At 46.9% G+C, this 23696-nt stretch overlaps 1 protein-coding gene across 1 annotated transcript in view; it reads left to right on the plus strand.

Moving 5' to 3' along the window:
- The window catches only part of TIMMDC1 (translocase of inner mitochondrial membrane domain containing 1), a 33853-nt gene extending 10438 nt beyond the window's left edge, over positions 1-23415 (plus strand). The window contains exons 6-8 of the mRNA XM_073551074.1: positions 21487-21565; positions 22605-22715; positions 22797-23415. Coding sequence (XP_073407175.1) covers positions 21487-21565; positions 22605-22715; positions 22797-22929 — 323 coding nt within the window. The 3' untranslated portion in view covers positions 22930-23415. The remainder of the gene's footprint in view (positions 1-21486; positions 21566-22604; positions 22716-22796) is intronic.
- The last annotated feature ends 281 nt before the right edge of the window (positions 23416-23696 follow it).

Raw genomic sequence — 23696 nt, forward strand, 5'->3', positions numbered from 1 at the left:
GGAAAAGATGGCCGAGCGGACCAGGATAGAGCTTGCCAAGATGGAGATGGCAGAGCGGAGAGAGGAGAGTCGGCGAGCAGGGGGAGTGCTCGCCTTACCTTCAACAGTAAGCCACAAAAAGATCCATCATGGAACACGACAGTGCAGCGCCCCCCAACGTGAACGTGGAGGAGACCGAATTCCAGAGGGAGGTAAAGAACAGACTGGCGTTCTATGGCCTAAACCCTGCAGTAGAGATCATACGAGAGGTGATGGCTGATGTGCGTACTGATCTGAAGGAAAAGATGGCCGAGCGGACCAGGATAGAGCTTGCCAAGATGGAGATGGCAGAGCGGAGAGAGGAGAGTCAGCGAGCAGGGGGAGCTCTGGCCTTCAACCAGGTACCTTCAACAGTAAGCCACAAAAAGATCCAGTATAATGCCTTCCGACAGTTGGGGGAGGCAGAGGAAGACATTGATGGCTTTCTGCAGGACTTTGAGCGGCAGTGTGCCCTTCATCAAGTAAAGCCGGAGGAACGGGTTCAGATTCTGGCCAGCAAGCTGACAGGCCGGGCAGCGGACGCCTATCGCACGGTACCTGATGAGGACTGTATGGACTATGAGCGGATCAAAGAAGTGATCTTAGCCCGGTATGCGCTGACACCAGAGGCCTACCGCCAAAAGTTCCGCGGACTTATAAAACGCGTAACCGATACCCACGCTGAATGGGCCTGTAAATTACGGCAGTCACTGCAACAGTGGGTACAAGGGAGCCAAGCAACCACTAAGGAGGATGTCCTCCAGCTCTTCCTGTTAGAACGATTCTTTAATGGACTAAACCCCGAGACACAGGAATGGCTTCGGGACAGGCGGCCAACGACTCTTGAGGAAGCCGCTCGTCTGGCCGATGAACATCATGATGCCAGGAGGCCGCAGTTCTCCGGATCAAAGGTGGTCACTAGGGGCCCGCCCATGGACCTGGAGGGCCCCAAACCACCGAAGATTGTAGGGGGATCAGCTAGAAACCCGGCCTACCACAGTCCTCCTGGGGCGCGATGCCACACCTGCCGTCAGCTGGGCCACCTGCAAAGACAATGCCCCAACCGGACTCAGCATACCCAGTGGCCAAAGGCGGGAACAGCTACCTTCAGCCGGGCTGCTGTACACTGCTACCAAGGCGGAGCTGACCCGGCATTGGGGGCTACGACTAACCAAGGGGTGGAAGAGATGGAGGAAGTGCTGCATGAAGTAGACCCCGTGCAGGCAGCCCGGGCAGATAATCGACAACAGCATCGACAGGTCGTGTGGGTTAATGGGAAACGTATGCAGGGACTAAGAGATTCCGGAGCAACTTTGACCCTTGAGAAGACGGACCGGACAGTGGCAGTCCGTGTAGCAGGGGGAGCCATACATCGACTACCCACTGCCAGGATTCACCTGAACTGGGGAGTCGGGGATGGCCTTGTTGAGGTCGACTTGATGGAAGATTTGCCTGCAGACGTCTTGCTGGGAAATTACTTGGGGCCCATGTTGTCTGCATTCTCGGTGGCCCCTCTGGCTGAGACCTATCCTGTGACCACCCGGAGACAAGCTCGAGCTGCAGAGGCGGAATCACACTCAGAGGAGGCCCAGGTAAGACATCCCAGCCCTGCACGTATTCCCATAGCCAGACACATTTCTTGGGCCACCCCAGATGAATTTAAGAGGGAGTTACTTGAGGATCCTTCATTGGAGGGATATCGTGGGAAGGCACAGGAGGGGAGAGGAGTACTAGAAGGGGAACAGTTTGTATGGAAGCAGGGACTCCTCTACCGGATCACAGAGCAGCACCACACAGGGACGAGCCCCACTATAAAACAACAGCTGGTAGTTCCCAAGAAGTATAGGCAGGAGCTACTGCGAATCTCTCATGATATACCCTTGGCCGGGCACTTCGGCATCAGTCGCATCAGGCATCGTCTGACACAAAACTTCTTTTGGCCGGGGGTAACCTATGATGTTCGTCAGTACTGCCAGACCTGTGACAGTTGTCAGCGCATTGGCAAGAGGGGGGATCGATGCAAGGCCAAATTACGCCCCCTCCCCATTGTGGAGGAACCATTTAGCCGAGTAGCGGTCGATTTGATAGGGCCGTTAGCCAAACCCAGTCCGTCCGGGAAAAAGTATGTATTGACAGTGGTAGATTATGCCACACGGTATCCAGAGGCGGTTGCGTTACCTAACATACTGGTAGAGACGGTGGCGGCCGCCCTGCTCCAGGTTTTCTCACGGGTTGGATTTCCCCGGGAGATTATCTCGGACCAGTTTACCTAGTTTACAGCAGAGTTGACCAACCAACTGTGGAAGCTGTGCGGCGTAAAGTCCATTAGAAGCGCCCCGTACCACCCGCAAACCAATGGGTTGTGTCAACGCTTTAACGGGACATTAAAACACCTCATTGGGACTTTTACCAGGACCTACAGGGACTGGGAGAAATTCTTGCCACACCTCCTGTTTGCCTATCGGGAGGTGCCCCAAGAATCCACGGGGTTCTCCCCGTTCGAGCTGGTAAACGGGAGACGGGTAAGGGGACCCCTAGACTTAGTGCTGGAACACTGGGAAGGGGAGGGCCTCATAGAAGGGGTACCTATTGTACCCTATGTGCTGGAATTCCGGGACCGCCTACAGGAGCTGACTCAGGCTGTACGTGAGAACATGCAGGCGACCCAGCGGCGCCAGCGCATATGGTACGATCGGAGGGCCAGAGAGCGCACCTTGGAAATAGGACAGAAGGTCCTGGTGTTAGAGCCCACTAAGCAGAATAAGTTCCAAGCTGCATGGCAGGGGCCCTACCAGGTAGTGGGGAAAATAGCCGACACAACCTATAATGTCGCCGATTGTGACGACCCCAGGGTTATCCGCATGTTCCACGTGAATATGCTGAAGCCCTACCGGGAGCGCCCTGAAGAGGTAGTGACTATCTGTGCACCTGAAGCAGAGGATTTAGCCGGACTTCCCTTGCCGGATGTCTTAAGGGAAAGGACTCAGTCTAAAACATGGGACCAGGTACACTTGGGTGAAGACCTAGGCCCCCGGGAGAGACAGCAGGCGGAGGCGTTGTTGAGGCTGCGACAGAGGATGTTTTCAGAGAGACCGGGGTACACTCGCCTGGCACAACACAAGGTTGAGACCCAGGATCAGACCCCCGTGCGACAAAACCCCTTCCGCGTCCCTGAGTCGGTACGATAGGGGATGCGACAAGAGATACAAGAGATGTTGCGTTTAGGGGTCATTGAAGAGTCAGATAGTCCCTGGGCATTCCCCGTAGTGTTAGTGCCCAAGAAGGATGGGACTGCACGGTTTTGTGTAGACTATCGTAAGCTCAATGAGAAAACAGTGACGGATGCATACCCCATGCCGCGTGTGGATGAGTTTAGACCGGCTGGCGGGGGCAAAGTATTTGACCACCATCGATCTATGCAAAGGCTACTGGCAGATTCCCCTTAGTCCTGACGCTATTCCCAAGTCGGCATTTGTCACCCCGTTCGGCTTATTCCAGTTTCGAGTTATGCCATTCGGGATGAAGAATGCCTCGGCGACCTTCCAAAGGCTGACTGACCGGCTTCTGGATGGTCTCCAGGACTATGCTTGTGCCTACCTGGACGACATCGCCATCTACAGTGCGACATGGGAAGATCATCTAAATCACCTAGAAACAGTATTGGACAGGATCCACCAGGCCGGAATCACCCTGAACCCAAACAAGTGTCACGTGGGCAAAACAGAGGTTCAGTATTTAGGGCATTGGGTGGGAAGTGGGAAACAGCGACCAGAACCAGCCAAGATTGAGGCCATAGCCAAATGGCCCATGCCACGCACTAAAACCCAGGTCATGGCGTTTCTAGGGACAGCGGGGTATTACAGGAAATTCGTTCCCAATTACAGCAGCGTAGCCAAGCCCCTCACTGATTTGACCCGTAAGAACCAACCCCGCCAGGTAACCTGGACCTCAGAGTGTGAGGAAGCCTTCCGCCAACTAAAGGACGCCCTCACCAATACCCCTGTATTGGCCGCACCCGATCCAACTACACATTTCCTTGTTCATACAGACGCTTCTATGTTTGGATTGGGGGCTGTACTGAGCCAAGTCGGGCCGGACGGCCAAGAACACCCGGTAGCTTACCTGAGTCGGAAACTACAGCCTCGTGAAGTAAGCTATGCATCCATCGAGAAGGAGTGCCTGGCGGTAGTATGGGCACTCAAGAAGTTGCAACCATATTTGTATGGACGACAGTTTTCCCTCCTAACGGACCATAATCCCCTAGTCTGGCTTAATCGGGTCTTTGGAGACAACGCCAGATTGCTGTGGTGGAGTTTAGCCCTACAACCTCTGGACTTCAGCATCCACCACAGACCCGGCAAACAAAATGGTAACGCCGATGGACTAAGTCGACAAACGGAACTTGTACCAACCCCATAAACTTCGGTCATCCCCAAACCGATCCGTTGAGGATCAGACTGTGTATGTCGATCGCGTCGCTGAAAAGGGGAGCCGTGTTACAGAAACACTCAGCACCCAGAATGTTGTGCAGTTATATGTATATATAATAGGTTCCATGTGAGATGCATGTCCCTAATGTATCAGCAGTGTCCGCCCTCCCCCCACCTTTGTAATTCCCACAGTAAACATACGCAGGCTCCGGCCACCTGCGGTTTTTGTAATGCATGTCTGGCCTGCCGCTTGTCTATTGGCCGGCCCTCTGTATCTGTGTGATATATTCTGTGTCCTGTGAGTAAAGTGTTGTCAGACAGGAAATACATGGAGAAGCAGTGATCTTTTATATGCACCCATGCACTCAGAGGAATTCCAGCCAGCGTCATTCATTCAGACTCCAGCCAACGCAGAGCGGACCTCCGAAAACACGGGGTGGTACTGAAAGAGGTACTCCAGCTTGGAAGACCCCGTTACAGTAACGTTTATGGTTGTGGCCAAAAAGTTCAGTTTTGGTGTCATCACTCTAAACTACCTTGTTCCAGAAGGTTTGAGGCTTTGTGCTGTTTTGCGTATTGTAGGCGAGATACTTTGTGGCATTTGCGCAGTAATGGCTTTCTTCTGGCGACTCGACCATGCAGCCATTTTTCCTCCTTCTTGTGCATCTTGAAACAGCCACACCGCTAGTTCTCAGAGAGTCCTGTATTCCAGCTGATGTTATTTGTGGGTTTTCTTTGCATCCCGAACAATTTTCCTGGCAGTTGTGGTGGACAAATTATTTGTTGGTCTACCTGACCGTGGTTTTGTTTTTACAGAGCCCCTGATTTTCCATTTGTTAATCACAGTGTGAACGCTGCTGACTGGTGTTATCAGTTCCTCGGATAGGTTTTTGTATTACTTTTGTAAGGCAGCGCTCACTGAGTGCATTGGGGAGCGCCCGCTTGGCAGCGCTATAACATACAGTAAGACTCAATTTCCTTAAAAGTTCTGCTGGGTTTATTGCTCCATATCCCCAGCAGCACAAACACCGAGTAGTCAGCCTTTAGGTCCGGCAACATAAAATAATAATGCCCATAAACAGGGCTTTGCTCCCTCAGACCCTGTTCACACACAGGCCAGGGCAATGTCCGTTAAACACTCAGTTCCATCGGACAGTACAGTCTCTTACTGACTGGGGTCAGTGCCACTCACGGTTGTCCGACCGTCCACTCTGGAGGTATCTCACAGACCTCGTTCCTCTGGTTCAGGAAAGCCAGCAGGGTTGGCCTGGAGCCACACACACACGAGACCTTCTACCTCCCTGGTCACAGACAACTCTGTAGTGTCCCACCTGGACACATGGAAGTCTATGCACAATCCAGACTCCCAGCACTCTCTCATGTGCTAAACACACCTTCATTATGTAGGCTGTAACCCCACCCCCAGGTGAGGTATGGATCACATGGCTGGTCACTTGGTCATGACCTCACGGCAGGTCCCGAATATACCTGCAGCTTCTTAAGGAAAATGGGTACAGCCAGCACCCTCACCCAAATGTGAGGTCATATGGGTAGCCTGACCCTCCCATATCTCATAGCTACCTGCAACCCGGGCCCAGATGCATTAACCGTTATATTTGTGCTCACGTGCACTAAGGCTGAGTGTAGACGGACTTTTTGGCCCTGCGGATTTTTCCGCGCAGAATGGAAGAAATCCGCAGGTCAAATGACCTGCATTTTTCCTGCGGATTTCTTCCATTTTTCATGCGGTTTTTGTGCGGTTTTCCACTGTGGTTTTCCCCCTGCGGATTTGGTGACAGGGGAGATGGAAAACCGCACAAAAGAAGTAACATGGTGCGGATTTTGTACCGCAGAAAAATCCGCAGCGTCTGCACAGCGTTTTTTTTTTACATTGATTTTAAGGCTACTGTACATCACAATGCAGATATGCAACGTTTCTGCGCGGTAAAATCCGCTGCGGATCCGCTGCAAATCTGCATCGTGTGCACACAGCCTAATAATAAAACACTCCGGGTGGCATCTCAGGGGGCATCCATCCCTGTGACATACAGTATATCAGCCATTCACAACCCTGCCAGTCACTGTTTCTGCATCACCACAGAGGGAACGCCTGTATACATGACCTGGGGAGCCCACATAGCGCCCCCTAGCTGTCACAGGGGTCACTGCATTACACTTTCCTGTTTTATATTGTTCAACTACCTTTTTCCAGTAGATCCTTTGACAATTCGTTTTCTTTCCCCATGACTCACAATCCTGAAGTGTCAGTGGCTGGATGAAAGATGCAAGAGTCTGTCTGGATCCCAGAAACTCACTCAGCTTTTATTCCCACACACTGATGACAAGCAAACAGGTCACAAGTGAGGATGTTACCGTTAGTAGCCATTCAACCCCATTTGTGTCAAATTCTGTGCATGTTAGCAGCTAGAAAGATTGCACCTCAGTCAACAATCTATCGCATCATCAAGAACTTCAAGGAGAGAGGTTCCCTTGTTGCCAAAAAGGCTCCAGGGCGCCCAAGAAAGACCAGCAAGCGCCAGGACCGTCTCTCAAAAGTGTTTCAGCTGTGGGATCGGGCTACCAGAAGTGCAGAGCTTGCTCAGGAATGGCAGCAGGCAGGTGTGAGTGCATCTGCACGCACTGTGAGGCGGAGACTCTTGGAGCAAGGCCTGGTCTCAACGAGGGCAGCAAAGAAGCCACTTCTCTCCAGAAAAAACATCTTGGACAGACTGATATTCTGCAAGAGGTACAGGGAGTGGACTGCTGAGGACTAGGGTAAAGTCATTTTCTCTGATGAATCCCCTTTTCGATTGTTTGGGACATCTGGAAAATGGCTTATTCGGAGAAGACCAGGTGAGCGCTACCACCAGTCTTGTCTCATGCCAACTGTCAAGCATCCTGAAACCATTCATGTGTGGGGTTGCTTCTCAGTCAAGGGAATGGGCTCTCTCTCAGTCTTGCCTAAAAACACAGCCATGAATAAAGAATGGTACCAGAATGTCCTCCAAGAGCAACTTCTCCCAACCGTCCCAGCCATACATCATAAGTTATCTCTGGCAATGAGTGCTAGCTAGGACCCAGGTAATATAGGAGATGGGAGTGGTTAACAGTGAACAGCTGAGAGCCTTAATGCAGGAAAGCTTCCAGGAGCTCTCAACTGAGATTAACCCCTGCACTGCTAAAAAAAAAAAAAAAAAGAAAACCTGCACCATTTAATATGAAGGTGAAGTGCTTCTAATCAGTTCAGGACTTGGAGAAATCAGACGATGTGGTCTTCCAGCTTCTCTGTCCCGTGACAGTACCCCACCGTTCTACGAGGGACTTCCTAAACCTCAGAACCAGGTTTATCAGGGTGGCACACATATGGCATATGTTAAAAGACCGGATCAGCCTGGCCGCATGGATGTCAGATGTTGGTACCCACATCCTCTCTTCAGGACCGTATATCTTCCAGAGTACTAGTTACGGAAGCGACCAACTAAGCGAGAATTGACGACATTGGCTATTTGAAATTACAAATCATGCTGTTCGTTAAGGACTGTCAGACAAAGATTCACAGGAGCAAATAGTTCACCTAACAGGCAGCAGGGGCGTCCACCTGAGCGTCAACAGCCTCTTTCCAGGTCAGAGCCTATAGATGCCATAACCACCAGTTTTTGTAGTATGGGAACCGATTCGCCCTTATTTCCTCACCCAAGAAAACAATGAGATGAGGCATCCGCCTTAATGTTTCTGTTTCCCGACCTATATGTAGCAAAAAAGCTAAACCTGATGTACAACAATGCCCATCTTGCCTGTCGAGTCGTTAGACGTTAAACTGACTCTACAGATACGAGATTCTTATGATCCGTGATCATAACCAAATGATCTGCCCCCTAAACCAATGACGCCACTCTTCAGAAGCCCACTTCATTGCCAAGAGTTCCCGGTTACCAATGTCATTTTTCTCAGCAGATGAGTTTTTTAGAAAAGTATGCACAAGGTTGCCATTTACCAGAAGATACACCCTGCGACAATACAACCCCCACCTCAGACGCATCGACCGCAGCGATGAGAGGCTGAGAGACGTCAGGCTGTATGAGGATCGGCGCAGAAGAAAAACACCTTCAACGTATCAAATGCCTCCCTGGCCGGACTGGACCACTTGGAGAAGTCTGTCCCTTTCCTAGTCATATTCGGGCGTAGACCTGTGTAACGCCATCAGATCTCCAGGACGATCCCAATCCAATACCGCCTGAACTTTTCCCGGATCCATGCAAAAACCAGTGGACGATAAAACATATCATAGGAAAGGGATCTCCTCTACACAGAACATAAACTTTTCGGGTCTGACATATAACTTATTGTCTCTGAGTATCTGCCTGACATGTACCTGATGTGACTCAAGGTCAGGTGAATTAATATGTCATCAAGATAGATAACCACGAATCTGCCTACCAGGTGACTAAAGCTGTCCGTAATAAAGTGTTGGAAGACGGTGGCAGCATTTGTTAACCCAAATGGCATCACCAGGTTCTCATAGTGCCCCTCAGGTGTACTGAACGCTGTTTTCCACTCATCCCCCTCTCCCTTTGAGACGAAGCCTCTTTTCACCTTCATGACCGGGCCAATTTTTACAATTCTGACCACTGTCCCTTTATGAGGTAATAACTCTGGAACTTCCATGGATCCCGGTGATTCTGACATTGTTTTCTCGTGACATATTGTACTTCATGTTAGTGGTAAAATTTCATTCATATAACTTGCGTTTATTTGTGAAAAAAAACGAAATTTGGCAAATTTTTAAAATTTTGCAATTTTCAAACTTTGAGTTTTTAAGCTCTTAAATCACAGAGATACGGCACACAAAAAAACTTAATAAGTAACATTTCCCATATGTCTACTTTACATCAGCACAATTTTGGAAGCAAATTTTTTTTGTTAGGAAGTTATAAGGGAAAAAGTTGACCAGCGATTTCTAATTTTTTTCAACAAATTTTACAAAACCATTTTTTTTAGGGACCACCAAACATTTGAAGTGACTTTGAGGGGTCTATATGGCAGAAAATACCCAAAAGTGACACCATTCTAAAAACTGCAGCCCTCAAGGTGCTCAAACCCACATTCAAGAAGATTATTAACCCTTCAGGTGTTTCACAGGGCAGAAGCAACGTGGAAGGGAAAAATACCTTTAGTCACAAAAATGATCTTTTAACAACAATTTTTTATTTTCACAACTGTAAAAGGAGAAAAAGGACAGATAAAGTTTCACTGGTACCCCATTTGTGGGGGAAACCCACTGGGTACACGGTAGGGCTCGGAAGGGAAGGAGCACCGTTTGACTTTTTGAACACAAAATTGTCTGGAATTGAGATCGGGCGCCATGTCACGTTTGGAGAGCCCTGATGTGCCTAAACAGTGGAAACCCCCACAAGTGACCCCATTTTGGAAACTAGACCCTGCAAGGAACTTATCTAGCTGTGTAGTGATCATTTTGAACCCCCAAGGGCTTCACAGAAGTTTAGAGCTGTGAAAATAAAAAATCAAATTTTTTCCCCAAAAATGAACTTTTAGCAACAATTTTTTTTTATTTTCATAAGTGTAAAAGGAGAAAATGGTCTGCTAAAGTTGTTAAGCAATTTCTCCTGAGTACGCTGATACCCTATATGTGGGGGAAAACCACTGTTTGGGCGCACGGCAGAGCTCAGAAGGGAAGTAGTGACGTTCTGGAATGCAGACTAATGGAATGGTCTGCGGGCGTCATGTTGCGCTTGCAGAGCCCCTGATGTACCTAAACAGTAGAAACCCCCCATAAGTGACCCCATTTTGGAAACTAGACCCCACAAGGAATTTATTTAAATATGTGGTGAGCACAGTGAACCTCCAAGTGCCTCACAAAAAATTATAACGTTGAGTTGTGAAAAAAACTATTTTTTCATCCAAAATGATCTTTTAGCCTCAATTTTTTTTTTTTAATTTAGTTTTATTTTTTATTTTTCCAAGAGTAATAGGAGAAAATAGACTGAAAAAGTTGTGTAATTTCTCCCGAGTATACCGATACCCCATATAGTTGGTGTACGCAAAGAATTCAGAGCCCTTTAAATTTTTCACTCTTTGTTTCATTGCAGCCACTTAATAATATTAACAATAATAATAACTTTATTTCTATAGCGCCGACATATTCCGCAGCACTTTACATTTCGGAGGGGACTTGCACAGACAATAGACATTACAGCATAACAATAATCACATAGATCATAACAGATACCAAGAGGAGTGAGGGCCCTGCTCGCAAGCTTACAGTCTATGAGGAAAGAGGGAGACACGAAAGGTGGGTGGTAACAGTTGCTTTTATTGTTTTTATGGTTTGGACCAGCCCTAGTGTAAGAATCAGGTGTTCCTGTTGCTGCATGAACCAGTTAACAGTCTAAATATGTAACAGTACAGACACAGAGGGCTATTAAATGCAAAAAGCATGTGAGAACATGATGTGAGGAACCTGGTTATGGTAACATAGTTTTGAAGGCTGAAGGAAGACCTTATGTCCATCTAGTTCAGCCTATTTTTAGTGCAGCTGTTCTGCATTGTTGATCCTGGGGAAGGCAAAAAAACTCAGAGTAGAAGCCAATTTTCTCCATAGGGAAAAAAAATTCCTTCCCCTAAGCTGGGTCAACCATCTACCTATAATATTCTGTTATTCGTAACCTTCTATACTGTTACTCACAAGAAAAGCATCCATTCCTTTCTTACATTCATTCAGTGAGTTGGCCATCACCACTTCCTCAGGAAGAGAATTCCAGAGCCTCACTGCTCTTACCGTGAAGAACCCTCTTCTATGCTGGTGCAGAAATTGTCTTTCCTCCAAACGAAGAGAATGCCCCCTTGTTCTTGTCATAGTCCTTGGTACAAACAGTTCATTGGAGAGATCTCTGTGTTGCCCTCTGATATACAGTGGGGCAAAAAAGTATTTAGTCAGTCAGTAATAGTGCAAGTTCCACCACTTAAAAAGTTGAGAGGCGTCTGTAATTTACATCATAGGTAGACCTCAACTATGGGAGACAAACTGAGAAAAAAAAAGAAAATCACATTGTCTGTGTTTTTTTTTTCCTTTTATTTGCATATTATGGTGGAAAATAAGTATTTGGTCAGAAACAAAATTTCATCTCAATACTTTGTGATATATCCTTTGTTGGCAATGACAGAGGTCAAACGTTTTCTGTAAGTCTTCACAAGGTTGCCACACACTGTTGTTGGTATGTTGGCCCATTCCTCCATGCAGATCTCCTCTAGAGCAGTGATGTTTTTGGCTTTTCGCTTGGCAACACGGACTTTCAACTCCCTCCAAAGGTTTTCTATAGGGTTGAGATCTGGAGACTGGCTAGGCCACTCCAGGACCTTGAAATGCTTCTTACGAAGCCACTCCTTCGTTGCCCTGGCGGTGTGCTTTGGATCATTGTCATGTTGAAAGACCCAGCCACGTTTCATCATCAATGCCCTTGCTGATGGAAGGAGGTTTGCACTCAAAATCTCACGATACATGGCCGCATTCATTCTTTCATGTACCCGGATCAGTCGTCCTGGCCCCTTTGCAGAGAAACAGCCCCAAAGCATGATGTTTCCACCACCATGCTTTACAGTAGGTATGGTGTTTGATGGATGCAACTCAGTATTCTTTTTCCTCCAAACACGACAAGTTGTGTTTCTACCAAACAGTTCCAGTTTGGTTTCATCAGACCATAGGACATTCTCCCAAAACTCCTCTGGATCATCCAAATGCTCTCTAGCAAACTTCAGACGGGCCCGGACATGTACAGGCTTAAGCAGTGGGACACGTCTGGCACTGCAGGATCTGAGTCCATGGTGGCGTAGTGTGTTACTTATGGTAGGCCTTGTTACATTGGTCCCAGCTCTCTGCAGTTCATTCACTAGGTCCCCTCGCGTGGTTCTGGGATTTTTGCTCACCGTTCTTGTGATCATTCTGACCCCACGGGGTGGGATTTTGCGTGGAGCACCAGATCGAGGGAGATTATCAGTGGTCTTGTATGTCTTCCATTTTCTAATTATTGCTCCCACAGTTGATTTCTTCACTCCAAGCTGGTTGGCTATTGCAGATTCAGTCTTCCCAGCCTGGTGCAGGGCTACAATTTTGTTTCTGGTGTCCTTTGACAGCTCTTTGGTCTTCACCATAGTGGAGTTTGGAGTCAGACTGTTTGAGGGTGTGCACAGGTGTCTTTTTATACTGATAACAAGTTTAAACAGGTGCCATTACTACAGGTAATGAGTGGAGGAAAGAGGGGACTCTTAAAGAAGAAGTTACAGGTCTGTGAGAGCCAGAAATCTTGATTGCTTGTTTCTGACCAAATACTTATTTTCCACCATAATATGCAAATAAAATGGAAAAAAAAACAGACAATGTGATTTTCTGGATTTTTTTTTCTCAGTTTGTCTCCCATAGTTGAGGTCTACCTATGATGTAAATTACAGACGCCTCTCATCTTTTTAAGTGGTGGAACTTGCACTATTGCTGACTGACTAAATACTTTTTTGCCCCACTATACTTGTACATATATATTAAGTCTCCCCTAAGTCTTCTCTTTTCTAGAGTAAATAGACCTAATTTTGATAACCTTTCTGGGTATTGTAGTGAACCAACTCCATTTATCATTTTAGTAGCCGCCTTTGAACCCTTTCAAGTTCAGTAATGTCTTTCTTGAGCACCGGCGTCCAAAATTGCACACAATCCTTCAAGTGTGGTCTGACAAGTGATTTGTACAGAGGAAGAACTATGTTTTCATCTCGTGTCCCCAGACCTCTTCTAATGCATCCCATGACCCTATTTGCTTTGGTGGCAGCTGCCTGACACTGGGCACTCCAATTTAGCTTCTTATTGACTAAGATGCCTAAGTCTTTTTCCATGTCTGATTTCCCCAGCAGTTTCCCATTTAGTAAGTAATTGTAGCCTCTGTTTCTCCTTCCCATGTGCATAACCTTACACTTATCTGTGTTAACCCTCATTTGCCATTTTTCAGCCCAATTCTCCAATTTACTCAAATCTGTCTGTAGGTAAAAAATTTTGAATGAGCCACACAGGGATATTTAGGTCAATGTGTTGAGGCGATAGGCCAGTCTGAATAAATGAGTTTTCAGGGCACGCTTAAAACTGTGGGTATTGGGGATTCATCAAATTAACCTGGGTATTGCATTCCAAAGAATTGGCGCAGCACGTGTAAAGTCTTTGGAGATGGGAGTGAGAGGTTCTGATTATTGAGGATGCTAACCTCAGGTCATCAGCAGAACGGAGGGCGCGGGTAGGGTGGTATACTGAAACAAGGGAGAAGATGTAGGGTGGTGCTGAGCCATGGAGGGCTTTGTGGGTAAGGGTAATAAGTTTATACTGAAATCTGGAGTGGATGGGTAGCCAGTGCAATGACTGGCACAAGGTAGGGGGATCGATGTAACGATTGGTGAGGAATATGATCCTGGCTGCAGCATTCAGGACGGATTGGAGGGGGGAGAGTTTGGTAAGAGGGAGACCGATTAGAAGAGAGTTACAATAGTCGAGACGAGAATGAATAAGAGAAACAGTAAGAGTTTTTGCAGAGTCAAAAGTAAGAAAAGGTCGAATTCTAGAAATGTTTTTGAGGTGCAGATAACAAGAGCGAGCCAGTGATCGAATGTGGGGGGCAAAGGAAAGCTCGGAATCAAGTATGACCCCAAGACAGCGGGCCTGTTGCTGGGGAGTAATAGTGGAACCACACACAGAAATGGCAATGTCGGGTATAGGTACATTAGTAGAGGGAGGAAACACAAGGAGTTCCGTCTTTGACAGGTTCAGTTTCAGATATAGTGAGGACATGATATTAGACGCAGCGTTTAGACAATCGCCGGTGTTTTCTAGAAAGGCTGGCGTGATGTCAGGAGAAGAAGCGTATAATTGGGTGTCATCAGCATAGAGATGGTACTGGAAACCAAATCTTCTGATTACTTGACCAATAGGGGCAGTATGCAATTTGCCATTTGGTAAATTCAAATAATTTCTTTTTTTCCTCATTAATGTGCACTCTGCACCCCATCTTGACTGAAAAAAAATACAGAAATGTAGAAAGTTTTGCAAATTTATTAAAAACAAAAAACCTGAAATCTCACATGGTCATAAGTCTTCAGCCCCTTTGCTCAGTATTGAGTAGAAGCACCTTTTGAGCTAGTACAGCCATGAATCTTCTTGGGAATGATGCCACAAGTTTTTCACCCCTGGATTTGGGGATCCTCGGCCATTCTTCCTTGCAGATCCTCTCCAGTCCCGTCAGGTTGGATGGTGAGCGTTGGTGGACAGCCATTTTCAGGTCTCTCCAGAGATGCTCCATTGGGTTTAGGTCAGGGCTCTGGCTGGGCCAGTCAGGAATGGTCACAGAGTTGTTCTGAAGCCACTCCTTTGTTATTTTAGCTGCGTGCTTAGGGTCAATGTCTTGTTGGAAGGTGAACCTTCGGCCAAGTCATCCTGTCCCTGCAGCTGAAACAGCCCCATAGCATGATGCGGCCACCACCATGTTTCACTGATGGGATTGTAATGGGCAGGTGCCTGGTTTTCTCTAGATATACACTACGGTTCAAAAGTTTGGGCTCACCCCGACAATTGTGTTTTGCATGAAAACTCATACTTTTATTAATCAGATGAGTTGCCAAATGAATGTAAAATCTCGTCCAGACATTGACAAGGTTCGAAAAAAAGATTTTTATATGAAATAATAATTTTCTCCTTCAGACTTTTCTTTCGGCACATAATGCTCCTTTGCAGCAGTTCCAGCATTGCAGACCTTTGGCATTCTAGCAGGTAATTTGCTGCGGTAATCTGGAGAAATTTCACTCCATGCTTCCAGAAGCCCCTCCCACAAGTTGGTTTGGCTTGATGGTCACGTTTTGCGTACCATACGGTCAAGCTGCTCCCACAACAGCTCAATAGGGTTGAGATCTGGTGATGGCGCTGGCCACTCCATTACAGACAGAATACAAGCTGCCTGTTGCTTCCCTAAATAGTTCTTGCATAATTTGGAGGTGTACTTTGGGTCGTTGTCCCGTTGTAGGATGAAATTGGCTCCAACCAAGCGCTGTCCACTGGGTATGGCATTGCAAAATATATAGGCCGGTGAGTCTGACTTCTATACCTGGAAAGATCTTTGAACAAATTATTAAACAACATGTATGTCAGTACCTGGATAAGAATGAAGTGATTAAACAGAGTCAGCATGGGTTTCTAACTAATAAGTCATGTCAGACTAACTTAATTCCCTTCTATGACGGAATCACTGATTGTGTAGATCAGGGAAATGCTGTAGATATAGTATATCTTGACTTCAGCAAAGCATTTGACAAAGTATCTCATATGATCCTTATTAAAAAAAATGACTAAGTATGGAATGGACAAGGCAACTGTTAGGTGGATTCATAACTGGCTTAGTGATCGGACCCAAAGAGTGGTCGTAAATGGCTGCACATCCAGTTGGAAGAATGTCTCAAGTGGGGTACCACAGGGCTCTGTCCTGGGCCCTGTATTGCTCAACATCTTTATCAACGATTTAGATGAAAAAAATCAAGAAAGGCGCATCCAGCCCATGAACGGCAGCGCTTCCCAGGACTCACATCCAAAGATGATATTTCATATTTTTTAATTTCATAGGTTAAAAAAGAAGAGATACAATGCGTTTCGGATACAGTGCATATCCTTGATCAGGTATCATAAAAACACAGTACAAATCCTAATAGTATAAAATTCAGTTACACTTATAGTAGCAACCTTTTATCCCAGTCTCAGAAACTTGATTTAGGGTGTGGACCAAATTCAGGAACACACCCATTGATTGATTCAGCCTTGACAACATAGATGCAAGAAGGAAAGAAAAAATAAAAACCCCAAAAGGAAAAAAAACCCAGAGAGGAAAAAAAAGGCAACATTCAAACTCTCTCTCTATCATAGAGTGAGTTTGAACGTTGCCTTTTTTTTTTTTTTTTTTTTCTGAGAAGTATCCCAGAAGGAAGGATTTTTGAGGATACACAATCTAAAGCCATATTAGTCTTCTATCAGGTGAGTGCATAAAATTGTACACCCTTTAAAGACTACAATCTTGTGTCTACGCACTTAGGGCGCTGCGATTTGCCTGTTCTCTCCAAAACGGGTTTTTTTTGCAATGATTTAGATGAAGGAATTGAGGGTAAACTGATTACATTTGCTGATGACACAAAGCTAGGAGGGATAGCTAATACTAGAGAAGAGAGAGAGAGGATTCAAACAGATATAAATAAACTGGAGAAGTGGGCAGCAACTAACAGAATGGTTTTTAACAGGGAGAAATGAAAAGTACTACATCTGGGCAATAAAAATGAAAAAAGCATATACAGAATGGGAGGAATAGGACTAAGCAACAGCACATGTGAAAAAGACTTGGGTATACTAATAGATCACAGACTGAATATGAGTCAACAGTGTGATGCAGCAGCAAAAAAGGCAAATGCAATTCTAGGATGTATTAACAGAAGCATACAGTCTAGATCACGTGAAGTCATTATTTCCCTCTACTCCTCTTTGGTCAGACCTCATCTGGAATATTGTCCAGTTTTGGGCACCACATTTTAAAAAAGACATCAACAAACTGGAGCAAGTTCAGAAAAGAGCGACCAGAATGGTGACCGGTCTGCAAACCCTGTCTTATGAGGAAAGGTTTCAGGATTTGGGATTGTTGAGTTTGCAGAAGAGAAGACTGAGAGGAGACTTAATAGCGGTCTACAAATATCTAAAGGGCTGTCACATTGTAGAAGGATCAACTTTATTCTCATTTGCACAAGGAAAGACTAGAAGCAATGGGAGGAAACTGAATGGGAGGAGACACAGATTAGATATTAGAAAAAACTTTTTGACAGAGTGATCAATGAGTGGAACAGGCTGCCACGAGAAGTGGTGAGTTCTCCTTCAATAGAAGTCTTCACACAGAGGCTGGACAGACATCTGTCTGGGATGATTTATTGAATCCTGCACTGTGACTATGGCTGCGTTACCTCTATAACTACGCTGTACTAACTATTATTTTTTTTCCTACAATACAAACCGGACGTTGCTTAGACTGCGACATCCGCTACACTAACTAGCTAAAAAAAGAAAAAGTCCTGTGGCGCAGTCTTTGATCAACAGCAATACTGATCAGAGCGCTGCGGACATAGGAAGAGCACGAATGCTCTGCGCAGGATGCCACGCATGCGAAAAAAGTGCACTAAAACTCAATGGGGAGAGGAGGGTGGGGAGACGGATGGGGAGGGGCTGCTGTGATCACTGATGACTCACACAGCAGAGCACAGATCGCAGGAGATCGCAGGGCATACCACTGGCCACCAATGGATTCTTTCTCAGGTGACACAGAGGGGCTAGAGAACCGCTCTGCACACCAAATCTGAGACAAAGATGGCGTGCAGGGCAGTGATCGCTATTTTAAACTAACCTCTTTGGCGCTGATTGGCCAGAAACTATTGTTCAGCCAGTCGGCGCCATAGGGGTTAATCACGTGAGGTGACGCCACGATCACACCCCACCCATTGTGACAGCAGTGACTGGTGCCGTGTCACACAGCACAGATCACAGCATGCCACTTTTTTTCCTTATTAACTTTATTGTCACATTGGTCAGAATTGACCAGCCAATCAGCGATTGCGGGGGGGTTTTGCAGTGCAGCGATCACCTGCTCTGAGGGACAGCAGCCATTGTACCCCGATCACCGCGCGTTGACCGGAAGACGGCGGCACCGTACTAGCACTCTGGTCACAAATGCGCCTCCTGCAGAGCGGTACTAGTCCGGCGAAGGCCACGAACGGGTTCCTACAAATGAGATTATATGCCCCCTGAGGTCCAGTTTAGGAAACCATTTTGCTCCTACAATCTGATTAAAGATGTCCGGGATGAGAGGGAGCGGATACGGATCCCGGACCGTGATCTGATTGCGTTAATGGAAATATAGCAGACTCGTAACCCCCATCTTTATTTTTTTTACAAAGAAAAACCCTGCAACAATGGTGGAGGAGGCTGGTCTGATATGACCCATTGCCATGTTCATCGTGATATAGTCCTTCATGGCCTGTCTCTCTGGACCAGATATATTATATAGTCTGCTCTTTGTCAGCTTGGCCCCAGGGAGCAGATTAATGGCGCAGCCATAAGGACGATGGGGAGGGGGTTCTTGGCCCCCCCTGCTCTGCACATTTGGGTGTTTCTTTATATCTGTCGAAAACGGCAATCCACCCAGATAGCCAGAAACATGGCCGCCTCAAGGGAAACTGGAGTCTCATATAGGGCTAAGGCATCCTTCACCCTTACTCAACTGGCTACGGAGCATGGGTTCATTCCACTTAGGGTCCGTGGACCACCTCCAAAACTCTGAGCAATACTCCTCCGCCGGCCGGTCTCCATGCTGAAGCAGATGTAGAGTGGACTCAGCCAAGGAGACGTGGTCAGGGTCATTGCATATATTACCCAGTGCTATTAAAAATTGCTCCACCATCTGCAGCGACTGGGAATCGGTCAGGAGAGAGAATGCTCATGCTTGTGGGTCCCTTTGTAGGAGCGAGATTACTATCCCACACGTTGCTCCTCTGTACCTGAGAAACTAGGATGTAACCTGAAGTACAGTTTACAGGCCTCCCTGAAAACAACAAACTTGTCACGCCCCCCAGAGAACCTGTCAGGCAAAGCCATCTTGGGCTCCACTAAGAGTTGACTGAAAGTCATGATCCCCAAACCTGATGTGTTAGGGTGCTGTAAAACAACAGTGTGGAGATCTGGCACCTCCAGACTGCACTATTGCAGTTGCCCTGTCAGAGCAATAATAACATTCATAATGGACCAAAGAACGGATTCAGTCAGAGCTAATGTCACGTCTCTAGGGGGTCCTTCCCTGTCACTAACGCTAGGGGGTGCCCTAGCTCGCCCTGCTTCCCGAATTACTGAAGATGCCAGGGCCACGTACCTGGCTTTAGCTCTTGCATCCTCAATCAGTCTGTACCCTTCCCCCACACAGGGAAGAGCGGAGTAGTAGTGTACCGTAACACACCAACCGGACTAACATGGTAATACGAACAGGGATAATTAAAAATACCAAACATACAAATATACTCACACATACAGCAGAGGAATGCATCGAGGAGTGGAAGATGGGGTTAAACCATAGTAGGAGAAAGGGAATTATCACATATTCAAAACCTAGCAACAGTCTCAGATAAATCCACCAAACGCCTTCTCTAATAATAACCACCAACAACAACCTCCAGCCATGCAGCATAAGCTAGTTCTGACAATGAGTGGTAGCCAGGCCCAGATTATATAGGAGATGGGAGTGGCTAACAGTGTACAGCTGAGAGCCTAATGCAGGAAAGCTTCCAGGAGCTCTCAACTGAGCAGAATAACCCCTGCACTGCTAAAAGAAATCTGCACCGTTTAATATGAAGGTGAAGTGCTTCTAATAGGTGTAGGAGTAGGAGAAATCAGACGCTGCAGTCTTCTGGCTCCTCTCTGTCGCGGTAAACCTAGACACCCTGGTCTCTTTTCCCCCGATACTTGTGAGGAGATGGTAATCTTCAAGGATGAGGCAAGACTCTGGTCTGTGTGTACCCCTCCCAATATGTGTGAGGAGAGGATGGTCTTTGAGGATGAGACATATGAGGAGACACTGGTCTATGTGCCCTTGATACGTGTGAGGAGAGGGTAGTCTGTGAGGATGAGATATGTAGGTAAAGTGAGAGAATGTCCGTTGACATACATCAAGAGTCAACGAACAGTCTCACATGAAACAATGTCACTTTACCAACTGAACAAGGGAATAGTATATCTGGCACAATTAGTAAAAGTTCACCCCAGCAATGTGGCAAGTGGCCAGATTGATGCAGAGTCGTCACCCCAGGGTCTCTCTCCTATGTCTCATTTTCACAGACTACCCTCTCCTCACACGTATCGAAGGCACACAGACCAGTGTATCCTCGAAGACCACCCTCTCTCCTCACACGTATTGGGTCACAGAGACCAAGGTGTCTAGGGTTAATTTGTGGAATGCCTGTTGATTACTTATTGCATCTGCCACCTCGTGTGTACTCATGACTTGGAGGACAAATATGAAGTCTAATTGAACAATCAAACAATGAGGGAACAGCCATAAGTATCTCCCCCCCCCCCAATCCGGTGTGACACAATAGCCTGAAATGGGAGCTGAGGGGTATATAAAAAAAAAAAAAAAAAAAGCCTTTTCCTGTCACCGCCGTGATTCTGCAGGACATCTGCCCAGGAACCACGGTTCGAGCTGGTGGAATACAGATCTGCTCCACTGCCGAACTGCCCACAAAGTCGTTCGTCTCAACCTGAGTTATCCCATTAGGTCACCTGGCCACATACCTCGCTGTGCTCTGTCAGCGTCCTAAACTTGCTGCTGCTACCTCCTCTCTGTGGGTGCTCGCCAAACGCAGAGTGGTACTAGTTGGGGTACTTAATCTTAGATGCCCTGAAGTCGCATAGCTTCTAATCCCGGCAAGTCAGCGGAAAGGTGAGACTCTGTAATTTGCCCCATCTTGTGTACTTGCTGGGACTGTACTATATGCTGATAACGGTTTGTGGTTCAATAAATCATTGTCTCACTGTGTTACCCTCACCCTATGTTGTCTGAGTAGTGTTCTGCCCACCGGGAGAGAGAGAGAGTTCAGTGGTTTGAGCTCTGGTCCATTCAGTCTTTTTAAAGACAGCCAGGCCAGCAATGAGAGCCCCCACTGACCCTCGTGTCTCCACACCTGGTCAGTGTGCTCCTGATACATGTGAGTAGAGGGTGGTCTGCAAGGATGAGACATATGAGAGAAACTCTGGTCTGTGTGCCCCACAATACGTGAGAGAGGGAGGTTTGTGTGGCTTTGTCTACATGCCAGTCGAGGATGGTCTGCATGTTTGGCTGTATGTGCGAGTGGAGACATGCTGTACTTTTAAGTTGTGTGGCACCAGTATCAGCGGTGGCTGCACATAGAGTGACTTTTTCTGTCCTATTCACAGCTGTCACTGGTGGAATATTCAGGCTGAGCCTGGGCCTTCGGGGTCTGGTTGCAGGCTCAGTCATTGGGACCTTACTTGGGTGAGTGACACTTCTGTGGCAGCTCCTCCACATTAGTTTGGGGCTTGGTGAGTGGGACTTTCTATGGTGGGAGACCCTTCTGTTGCAGCTCTCCACATTAATTCGGGGCACTTCTTTGGCAGGTTTCCACATTTATTTGGGGCTTGATCAGTTGCACTTTCTGTGGTGATTGGCACTTCTGTGGCAGCTCTCCACATTAATTCGGGGTTTGGTCATTGGGACTTTCTGTGGTAGGTGGAACTTCTGTGTCAGCTCTCCACATTAATTCAGAGCTTGATCAGTGGGACTTTCTATACTGGGTGACACTTTTGTGGCAGCTCTCCACGTTAGTTTGGGGCTTGGTCAGTGGGACTTCCTATGGTGGGTGGCACTTATGTGTCTGTGGCAGCTCTCCACATTATATTGGGATTTTCTATGGTGTGTGGCATTTCTGTGTCTGACTGCTCTCCATATTAGTTCAGAGCTCGGTTATTGGGACTTTCTATGGTGGCTGGCATTTCTGTCTGTGGCTGCTTTCCGCATTAGTTTGGCGCTTGATCAATGGAACTTTCTATGGTGGTTGGCAAGTCAGTATCTATAGCAGCTCTCCACATTATTTCGGGGCTCAGTTATTGGGACTTTCTATGGTGGCTGGCATTTCTTTGTCTGTGGCTTTCATCCACATTAGTTCAGAGCTCGGTTATTGGGACTTTCTATGGTGGGTGGCATTTGAGTCTGGCAGCTCTTCACATTAGTTTGGAGTTCGATTATTGGGACTTTCTATGTTGGGTGACATTTCTATGTCTGGCTGCTCTCCACATTAGTTCGGAGCTCGGTTATTGAGACTTTCTATGGTGGGTGGCATTTCTGTCTCTGGCAGCTCTCTACATTAGATTGGGGCTTGGTTGTTGGGAATTTCTATGGTGGGTGGCACTTCTGTGTCTGTGGCAGCTCTCCACATTAGATTGGGGCTCGGTTATTGGGACTTTCTGTGATGGGTAGCATTTCTGTGTCAGCCTGTACATTGCTTGATCTCTCATGTCCATCTATCTCTCCTCAGGATTCCTGCTGGAGCTTTGATCTCTGGATTACAGACTCTCATTGGAGAGGATTTGGGTGAGCTGAAGCGGCAGGAATGTCAGCGGTTGCTTGACCTCCAGCTTCAGGAATGGTGCGTATGTTACATACCTGTACACACAGTGCATGGTGCTGAAGGTGGCGGTCACATGTCCATCTGGTCTCTGTCTCCTAGGGCCGATCGGGTGGCATTCACGGACGTTGTTGTGCAGGAGATTCAAGAAGCTGGAGAGGAGCCCACCGAGAGAGAGGTGGAAAAGATTAACCAGTTACTACAGATATCCAGAACTACTGCTCCAGAGCAATGAGGAGGAGGATGGGGGTTATACACAAGCTACAGTGCAGGAAGATGGATGTCATACTCGCTGTGCCGTATGGATCCTAGAGAAGGCAGTAGGATCTGGCCGCGGTTCTGCTCACCACCTGTATCCGAGGAGGACAATAAATATGAGAATGTCCTTGAGCGCCTTCTTGTAGTAATACTGATGTCTTCAGTCAGCTTGCCACCAGGTTTTAATATTTCTGAAGGCTACACATGGACTGATCCCTGAGGGCTGCTTTAACCCCCAATGGGTGACATGGTAGGCATGGGTGCAAGAAGCCTCCTAATGTCTGCTCTTACAGTGGCTTGTGAAAGTATTTACCCTCCTTGACATTTTTCGTATTTTGCTCCCTCGCAGCGTGGAATGTCACTGTTTTTATTGAGGATTTGCATCAGTTCATGTAGCGAACATGCCGACAACTCAATATTTTGTTTTTCCTTTCATTGTGACATAAACAACAAATAGGTCAAATATTTGAAAACTTCATTGTGTGTAACTATTCACGCCCCTAAAGTCAGTAATTTGTAGAGCCTCCTTTTGTGGCAATTACAGCTGCAGTCGCTTTGGATAAACCTCTGAGTTTTCCACATCTGGCCACTGGGATTTTTTTCACATTCCTCAAGGTAGAACTGCTCCAGCTCCTTCATGGTAGATGTTTCCTTGTGTGAACAGCGATCTTCAAGTCTGACCACAAATTCTCCATTGGATTAAGGTCTGAGCTGTGATTAAGCCACTCTAAAACATTTCCACAT

Source organism: Dendrobates tinctorius, unplaced genomic scaffold, assembly GCF_039654945.1.
Source record: "Dendrobates tinctorius isolate UK_male_01 unplaced genomic scaffold, ASM3965494v1 ptg000172l, whole genome shotgun sequence".
NCBI classification, from domain to species: domain Eukaryota; kingdom Metazoa; phylum Chordata; class Amphibia; order Anura; family Dendrobatidae; genus Dendrobates; species Dendrobates tinctorius.